Here is a 10,451-nt window from a genome sequence, read left to right as displayed (position 1 = left end):
AGTTAAAAAAAAAAGGGAATTCTGCAGCTGAGGCGACTTGAAATATTCACTCAGCTTATGGAGAAGAATGCCTGAATGAAAGAACTTGCAGAAGATGGTTTGTAAAATTCAGAAGTGGAGATTTCAATCTTGAAGATGTTGCCCGAACAGGACATCTAATTGAGTTTGATGATAAGCTCCTTTTGGCAGAACTTGAAAAGGATCGTGCAGTTTCAGTTGAAGAATTAGTAAGCAAGCTTCATTTAAATGATACAACTGTTCACCACTATCTTCATCAGCTTAGAAAGGTCCCAAAACTTGGAAAATGGGTGCCTCATAATTTGTCTGAAGCCAACTGCAAATCCTGAGTGGATATCTGCTCTTCATTCTCATAAACTCATTTCATCCTTTTCGGACAGACTGGTGACTGGTAATATAAAATGGGTTTTTATCAAAATGTTAAGCATCATAGATATTGGCTTGGTGAAGGGGAAAAAACTCAACCACAACCAAAAGGGGAACTATATGCAAAGAAGGTTCTTCTCTCTCTTTGGTGGAATTGCAAAGGAGTCATCCACTTTGAGTTGCTACCAACTAATGCAACAATCAGTGCTCGAATCAACTGTCAGCAATTAGGGCATTTGAACACTACTTTGAAGGAAAAAAAGGTCAGTAGTGTTTCATCAAGATATTGCAAGACTCCACACTGCAAAGATCACATCACAGAAAATTGAGGAACTTGGCTGGGAGAAAATTGCTCATCTGTCTTAATCCCCAGACCTTGCTATTACCATTTGTTCCATAGTTTACAAAATCATTTAGATTGATTGACTCTCGAAATAATGGAGGAAGTAAAAACTGGCAAACACCAAATGTGTTTTTTACTAATGGGATTAAAAAGCTTATGAGTAGAAGGAAAAATGTCATAGATAATCTTGGAAACAATATTGACAATTAAGTTTCATGAAAATATAAGATTTGATCACTTGTTTCCCTTATTTAAAATCCGGACATTACTTATGAGGTGACCTGACATATACATCTATGTATATATATATATATATATATATATATATATATATACCAGGGGTGTGCACTCTCAGTTATGCAAGCTATGCGCTGCATGTTCTGTTATTTTTAACCATATCATCGGAAAATTAGATAAAATAGTTACATTCTTGCAAAGAAAAATCCGTCCAGTTGTTTTCAAAATATTCTGTCTCCCCTTCCCCCCTCTCAGTGACTAGTACTTTTGCTTTGAGAAGGCATGCATTGAGAATCCCGCATATAGACACTCCCTAACTTCCTATCTATGTTAGTTTGTCCTTCCTTCCTCTCTCTCTCTCTCTCTCTCTCTCTCTTAGTGACCTGTCAAAAGATATGCTAAGACCGATAGCACATATATTTTGTACCCCTTCCTCTCTCTGTCAGTGATTCCACAAATTTATCATAGGAAGTAATGCTTTCTGATAATAGCATGACCCCACCTCTCTATCTCTTTGTTAGCTGGTTCTACTTTTTGACCGGAACTAGAGCAGTTCTCAAGAACTGCTATAATTAGCCATAATTCTTGGAACAGCCTGGCGGTAAGTTTGAATTTTTTTATCCAAAACATCTGTTTGCACTATTATATTTTTGGAGTGTTCTGAAAACAAAAATATTTAATTTGACTAACGTTATTTTTCCGTTTTTCTTTTTTGAAATTTACTTACAATTTACGCAGATGCTTACACGTGTGTTACTTTTTTCCAAATGAGTGAAATGTGTGTTATAAACGATATTTTGAGAAATAGTTTTTTGAAAAGAGACTTCGATGGAAAACAATTAATTATAAACGGTGGGTGACCAAAGAACTCGTATATTTAATCAGTAAATATGACAAAAAATGGAAAGTCATCTAGATACAGCTTCTATCTTCACTGGTCTGTCAAACCAGTGATTTCTTATTTTTGTTAGAAGTATTCAGTGACATTTTTTCTTTTACTGACGTCTTATTTAATATCCAGAGTAAAAGTCATGACATAGTGTATTGTAAAGAGCAAATAGATAAAACTAGAACTGTACTCGAAAACAAACTTGATAATTTTTCAATCTTTTATGATATGTTAGGGGAAAAATATGGAGTCGATGCACGAATCGAAATTCAGAGATCCAAAAATATATCTATTGAGCCTCAACGACATTATTAGAATGCATTGTAACAAAATTATCAGTACAGTAGTTGACCAAATAAAAGCACGATATTCATCCTTAGAAGAGTTTACATTCATGGAACTTTTGAATTTCAACAAAGTTGATGAATATTGCAAACAATTTCCTGTGAACTCTATAGATTCTTTAAAAATCACTTATGGCAGATTTTTTGATGTAATTCGATTACAAAGTGAGCTAGCTCAATGTGACGTATTCAATGAAAGATTTTAAAAAGCGAAGTTAAGTCATTTAATGAGTTACATTTACAGCAGTGACCTTGTTGAAACTATGCCAGAACTCTTCAATCTGTGCAAGTTGATTTTGACAATTCCGTCTACCACTGCTTCTGTAGAGCGATCCTTTTCTGCATTAAGTAGAATCAAAACATACCAAAGAAATGCGATAGGAGAAAGAAGACTGTCTGGGTTAGCACTAATGTCAATTGAAAAAGATTTATTACAACAATTGATGAAAAGAGAAGATTTCTATGAAAATGTGATAGATATATTTGCCCAGAAAGATCGAAGAATTGAATTAATATATAAATGAGGTAAATAACATTTTAGAACCTTAAAAAAACATTGAATATATTAAAGGGCATATATTACAGGTTTTGGTTAGTGTTTCTTATAATGTAAGGTTCGACCACCTTACATCAGTATTGTTTGGCAGGAGAAATGGTTCGACTTCTTCGTCACGCCTAACCTACATAGGTTTTCCTTTCTGTGCTGCTGGGTGTAGTCTATTTACGGCCGTAAATGTCTTGTTTCAATCTCAGAGATTTATAATGTTGAATTTTCACTGTCTTTCATTGTGTGTGTATTCATGTATATGCGTGTATTTTCAATGTGTGTGCGTGAGACGTAGTCTTTTAATATACGGAGTTCAGTAAGTCTCAGAACAGTTTGCTTGAGTATCAATAATTTTCCCGGAATTGACAAGTAGCATGATAAAGCACCTGACTTGTCTTCCAGGGCGTAACGACCTTAAAGAATGGCCATATAATGTAACTAAATGTGCTCTCTTAATTAAATCATTTCAATTTGATTCAGCTCAACCAATAGGTATAGGGGCTAATGCAGAATCGCACCCCTTTGAAAAACGAATTTTGTGAAAATTTTTTTCGTATTCCTACCTTTAACAAAGATTCCGAATATGCAAAAATATTAACAGAATCCAATTTCATCTTTATTACATTTCACTTATGATTTTTAGACTTTTTAAGGGAGAGTGTGGATGGGAAAGTACTGACGTTTCGAAGAGAGAGAAAAATACAAACAATACACTTATTTCAGGCTCATCTTTACAGAGCCATTTTTTATTCCCTGCTTATTCTAGGTCATACGGGGGTGATTGCATATTCAGAATCTCCCATATGTAAATTGTAGGAATACGAAAATTTATTTACTGAAAAATTGCCACTGATATATACATATATATATATATATATATATATATATATATATATATATATATATATATATATATATATAAGTATATATACATACATACATACATACATGCACACACACTCACACACACACATATATATATATCAATGAAAAACATAAAAACAGAGAAGTAGCACACTCTAAGAAGTACAGCAGTCTATATTTATTACTGGTGAAGGCCTGTTTATAGGGTTATCCTGGGTCTCTCTCAATAAAGAGTATCCTGAGACTTATTGTCCTATGCCCTCTTTAAAGAGGCCATAGGCCAACAAGTCTTAGGTTCTGATGATATGCAATTAAGATACACTTTATGGCAAGAGACCTAGGGTAACCCTATAAACAGGCCTTCACCATTAATAAATGTGTGTGTGTGTGTGTGTGTGTGTGTGTGTGTGTGTATCCATGTATACGTATATATACAATATATATACGACTCATGGCAAAACTCTTTGCAATGGGTGTGAAAAACGATTTCTGTAACTGGCTGAAGTCCTTCATTCTCAGTCGGAAACAGGAAGTTACAGTTCTAGGACATTATTCTTCATTCTACGAGATGAGTTCTGGTGTACCACAGGGATACGTTCTTGGAGGACTCCTACTGTTTGTTGCATATATTAATAACATAGATGCCAACTTGAGGAACGTGACAGTGTTGAAATATGCAAATGACACCTAGCTGTACCTTGAGATAAAAAGAACAGATCCTACGCACTATAGACATTTCCTACAATCAGACCTGGACACAATGCAGCAATGGATTTCTGACTGGTAACTCAAGCTAGTTGTAGGCAAGTGCGTCACCATGCACTTTGGGAGGAAAACCCAGCCTTTAGATACTCCCTCAGCAATACCAATCTCAAGAAGTCATCTAGTGAACGTGATCTGTGTATTATTGTAAACAACAATCCGCGTTGGACAAACCACATCTCTAAGATTGTCAAGAAGGCTGAGAGTGTCCTAGTCCCACTCAGTAAAGAAGGCCAAGGGTGTCCTAGTCTCACTCAGCCGCCCTCCAGCTATCTATTTAAAACTCTATATGACAATGGTACATCCACACTTAGAATTTGCATTACCAGTCTGCTATCCCTATTTTGCTCAGCATATAAATCTCCTGGAAACTTTAGAAACGTGCAACAAAACGAATACCCGCCATCAGGCATCTACCATACTATGAACATCTTGCTTCTCTGGGCATGGACACATAGAAGCTCAGACGTTTGGCAACTGACTTGGTAGACACCTACAAGATTATCCATCATCTTTCCAATAACAACCTCGGGCACCTTTTTGTATTCCATATGACAAACACCTGTGGACATGCTTACAAAATAAAAGACAGCACAGCACCCATGGCTTTTGGAAACTTTTTTTTCACGCTCGAAATTGTTGAAGCATAGAATAAACTACCCGTATCAGTTGTTAGCTGTTTAGACACTACGTCCTTCAAAACTTCCATGCTTCCTGGAATCCAACAACAGTACACCTGATGGCTTTTATGCTTTCTTAGTTGTAGTGCACCTGAGCACTGTATGAAACAGTTTCTTTCATATATATATATATATATATATATATACATATATATATATATATATATATATATCATACATACATATATGTGTGTGTGTGTGTGTGTGTGTGTGTGTGTGTGCGAGAGAGAGAGAGAGAGAGAGAGAGAGAGAGAGAGGGAGAGAGAGAAAGAGAGAGTTTGGAGGGATATATCATCTGGGTGGATACTGTGGTGGCTCTCAGTTATGTTCCAGATTACAGTTAAGCACGTCGATCGGTATTTAACGTCTATAACTATTATTAGTTGTTAGTCACTCTGTAAATTTCGTGTCCACTTCTCTGAATGATAACATTGACTGGAGTAAATATTAGCAATAATTATAATGATATAGAACATGGAGACTTGTTCATCCTCAAAATTTATTTTCTCTTATTTTACAATTTTATATAGAATATCATTATGGTCCTTATGACCCACACGTTTCCACTGCACAGATTATGGGCAGTTTCAGATGCAGCCTGGCACAATTTTTGTTGCAGCTTCTTCATTTGGCTAGTTTTGAAGCGAACTGAGTGGAGTTAGTTTTTTTTTAGCTAGGGTTCGGAGGGAGGTGGTGAGGTTGTTTAGAAATTGAAATTCAATCCGTTAGTAGGCTTGTGCAGTTGACCTCGAATTCACACCAGTTACTGTTCAAAGTCAGGGTTTGATCTAATTAGGTCAAAGTTGATGTTTTGCAGGGTTCCTTGTTTATTGTGGTGGTTGGGTGTGGTGTAGCTTTGATTTCAAGTGTAGTGCTTGTAGTATAAAGTCTTTAGCTGTTTATATATTCATTTTCTTGACTGTGTTGTTTATGTTTTGCGGTATACATTGAATAAAGTATATGCTAGGTTTGCTAAGGAGGACCATGAATTTTGGGGGTTTAGGATATGTTCTTCTATCCTCTTGATTGTGGGTGGAGCATTGATTATTTAGAACCTTCTTTAAATTTTTTTAAAGTTTTGCTGTGTTAGTGTGTACGCATCTTAAAGCCTGTTCAAGATTGATATTAAGTAATGTGTTTCTCGATTTTAAATATTTGATATAATTCTTCTATGCACAAGTCACATCAACTTCTTCCTGCCTGCTTTGGTTTAGCTGTTCTGATTATTTCCCACTCTATTGTATAGTTATGGTTACTGTCTTTAATTGACCAGATTAGTTTGCTTAGGCTAGTATCCTTCATCTTTTCCCTATTTTTAAAAAAACTTAAATGATTGGCCAACCTTCTCTTGAAATTAAGAGAACTTGCCCCCATATAGAAGTACGTCCTTCCCTCAGAAGTGATTTTGCATCTATAGACCAAGTTTTTCGTCAAACATCTTGAGTTTATATTGTGTTATGGCCTCCACTAGAAGTCTCTGCTGTCCTCGTTTATATTGGTCTAGTATTATTTCTAAGTTTTCAATATATAGGTGTTTGTGTGCTGGAATTTTTAGCAGGTCGCACTCCCTGTCTTGTGAAGATATTGGTCTGTATTAGGGTTGTTACCCTTTGACTTCTGGCTTTTAGATTACTTCCCACCCTTATTCAACTGCGTGTTATTTTGGTTTTAGTACCCTGGTCCCTTCTGTAGCTAACTGTTTCTAGTTAGATCAAACCCTGACTTTGGACAGCATCTGGTGTGAATTTGAGGTCAACTGCACAAGTCTACAAACAGATTGAATTTCAGTTTCAAAACAACCCCAACACCTCCCTCCGAACCCTAACTAAAAAAAACAAGAACTAATTCCACTCAGTTCGCTTCGAAACTAGCCAAATGGTTAGACCCTGAAGAAGCTGCACCAAAAATCATGCCAGGTTGCACCTGCAACTACCCATAATCTGTGCAGTGGAAACATATGTAAACCATAAAGATCATAAATAATATGCTATATAAAATTGTAAAATGAGAGGAAACAAATTTTGAGGAAGAACAAGTCACCATGTTCAATATCATTATAAATATTTCTAATACACACACAAAGCACACACACACATACATACGCACACACACACACTCACACACACACGCACGCACGCACACATGTAGCATGATTAGGAGACTAACATGAAGTGTTTATTTACAGAAGATAAGTGAATATATAGTTACATGCACACGTGCGCTCACACATACACACATGCATGTACACACGCACACGCACATACGTATGATGATTTATCAATCATTTACTGCTTAATCTACATCCTATATTAAATACATTCATTTCAATATGATACAGGAAAGAATCACATGCACCTGGAGGACGAGCATACCAGCCTGGAGTTTGCCGTGCATCATTGCGCTGTGCTGTCAATAATCAGATAACATGGGGACTTTGGTATTTGGAAGCACATGAGTTAGGTCATAAGTAAGTTCTGACAACTTATATCCATGGCTCAATTATATGTCTGCTATATGCCTACACACACATATAGACACACACACTATATATATATATATATATATATATATATATATATATATATATATATATATATATGTATGTGTGTGTATATATATACTTATTTATATTTATATATTAATAAACTGTATAGTCTGTTTATTTTTAATTTACATATTGGAATAATATTGTCATTGATATAGCTAATATAGACCAGTATATTCTTCGGATGTTTAATATCCCTTAGGTGTATTTTACACCTAGCTAAATTGTATATACATACATACATATATATGTATATATATATATATATATATATATATATATATATATATATATATATATATAAAACCCTTCTGTCCGGCATTCGCCATGATAAATTGCTAACCACAACACACCTTTTTTTACTCTGCTTGTTTCTCTTCTTGTTTCTTTCTGTGTTCCTTTCTATGGAAGAGCGTAGGCTCGAAACGTTAAAGACGTTTTCAATTCCTGAGCATTATACTAATACATCTGTTTGTTTTCTACACCACCTGTCTTCGTCTTTTGTTTTTTTTTTGTGAATTCTCCGTATATATATATATATATATATATATATATATATATATATATATATATATATATATACACAGATACATAGACACACACACTATATATAATATACATATAAGCATACACACACTCACACACACATATACAGGGTGCGGTGAATAAACTATTGTCTAAATTACGCAAAATTGAAAATAAAACTGACATCTCATTTTAATAGATATATGTACCAAAATTACATAAAAATAAAATCGCCGTTAGCTTCGACCACGGCCTCTAGATGACTTCAGAATCTCCGGCAACTCTTCCGGACAATCTCCTTGTTTAAGTTGGTGAATGCTGCCATAATCCTTGCCTTCAGTTCATCTTTGGTGTTACAAGGAGTTTTATTGGTCCATTGCTCAACCGCGCCCCACAAATAATAATCAAGGGGATTGCAGTCAGGGGAGTTAGGTGGTCAGATGTTAGGAGCAATGTGATCGCTGAAATTATCTGACAGCCATGACTGGTTTCTCCTGCTTGTGTGGCATGGTGCAGAGCCCTGTTGCCAGACATAGGGTCTTTCAGCAGCCACCTTCTTGATCCAGGGCAGCACTACCTTCTCCAGAAACTTGATGTAGGCCTCCGTGTTGAGTTTGAGGCCGTGTGGAAAGAGGAATGGAGGCATAACATCGCCATCACTAGAGATCACTCCAAACACCATAATGTTGACTGAATGTTTGACTGTTATCAGTCTCAGTAATGTCCTTAGATTGCACTGTCTTTGGATTGACACCCAAACGCTATGAAATAGTCGTATTGGAATTTCTGACTGAGTCAATTACGTCATGGTGCTGTTTTTCTCACAGACGGTGCCCAGCTGACCCTACTATACTGTGCAGTTGACAAAATCAAAAACAAACAATGCGCATGCGCGAAATTACAAATATAAAATAGCGACAATTTACCCATCGCACCCTGTATACATATATGTATTCTTTTATTTGTTTCAGTAATTTGATTGCAGCCATACTGGAGCACTGCCTTTAGTTCAAGAAATCAATCCCAAGACTTATTCTTTGTAAGCCTAGTATTTATTCTATCGTTCTCTTTTGCCGAGCCGCTATATTATGGGGACGTAAATACACCAGCATTGGTTGTCAAGCGATGATGGGGGGGACAAACACAGACACACAAGCACACACACACACACACACACAAACATATACGACGGGCTTCTTTCAGTTTCCGTCTACCAAATCCACTTACAAAGCTTTCCAAGGTGCCACGCAGTGGGAGTGAACCCAGGACCATGCGGTCGGGAAGCAATTTTCTTATCACACAGCCATTCGTGCGGCGCATGTATATATATATATGTATATATATATATACATACATACATACATATATATATATATATACATATATATATATATATATATATATATATATATATATATATATATATATATATATATATATATATATATGTATGTATATTGGAAGGTTTGGAGGTGATGTACAGGAATTATATATTAGAAAAAATAATAAGGTACTCAGATATCTGGATGGTTGTACATTTACAGATTTTTATTAACATGTCACATGTATTATAAATATTAGCACTTGCACCTATTCTTGTAGGTTTTTCAAATATTTGAAAAACCTACAAGAATAGGTGCATATGTATACACACACACACACACACACACACACACACACACACACACACACACACACACACATATATATACACGCATACAATTCAAATAAACAAATACAATTAATGGACAACGAGAGGACGTGCACAAGGCATGTATTAGTGTGATACTCGATGAAAACAGTTTGACATTTTGAGTATAGCTCTTTGTTGGAAAGGAAATAGCGTTGGAAAAGAAATCGCCAACAGCACGTGTGTGTAGTTATATTGCTGAAGTATATATATATGTATGTGTGTGTGTATATGTATATATATTGATCAACAACATTTGACTACCATCGATTATTATTTTTTAATAGAAAACTTTATCCCATCTAACAGCCGTTTCTGCTTCCAATGTCCTGCAGTGCTGACAAAAAAAAAAATAAATAAAAAATACAGAGAATAATATTCGTCATATTTTATAACATATCTGATCTGGAACATGGAGCTTCATCAGAGTGAAGAAAATATATAAAGTAAAAGAAAAGAAAGAAGAGGAGCTTCGGGAGGAGGAATGAAGGCTTAATATATTTGAATCATACCATTTTGCAGCGTAACGCTTCATGCCGTGGAGATTTTACTTAACGGCCTGAAGCGTTACACTGCAAAATGGTATGATTCAAATATATTAAGCCTTCATTCCTCCTCTCGAGGCTCTTCTTTTCTTTTCT

At 35.5% G+C, this 10,451-nt stretch overlaps 1 protein-coding gene across 5 annotated transcripts in view; it reads left to right on the top strand.

Annotated features, from left to right (window-relative positions):
* Positions 1-10,451, top strand: part of LOC128247611 (A disintegrin and metalloproteinase with thrombospondin motifs 7-like) — a 176,410-nt gene that overhangs the window by 65,475 nt on the left and 100,484 nt on the right. For all 5 annotated transcript variants that reach the window (XM_089351091.1, XM_089351090.1, XM_089351089.1 and 2 more), the window contains exon 9: positions 7,389-7,517. In XM_089351091.1, the coding sequence (XP_089207217.1) occupies positions 7,389-7,517 (129 nt within the window). The remainder of the gene's footprint in view (positions 1-7,388; positions 7,518-10,451) is intronic.

This window comes from Octopus bimaculoides, chromosome 4 (assembly GCF_046866305.1).
Source record: "Octopus bimaculoides isolate indiv1 chromosome 4, ASM4686630v1, whole genome shotgun sequence".
NCBI classification, from domain to species: Eukaryota; Metazoa; Mollusca; class Cephalopoda; order Octopoda; family Octopodidae; genus Octopus; species Octopus bimaculoides.
This window is presented reverse-complemented; position numbering and strand designations above follow the sequence as displayed.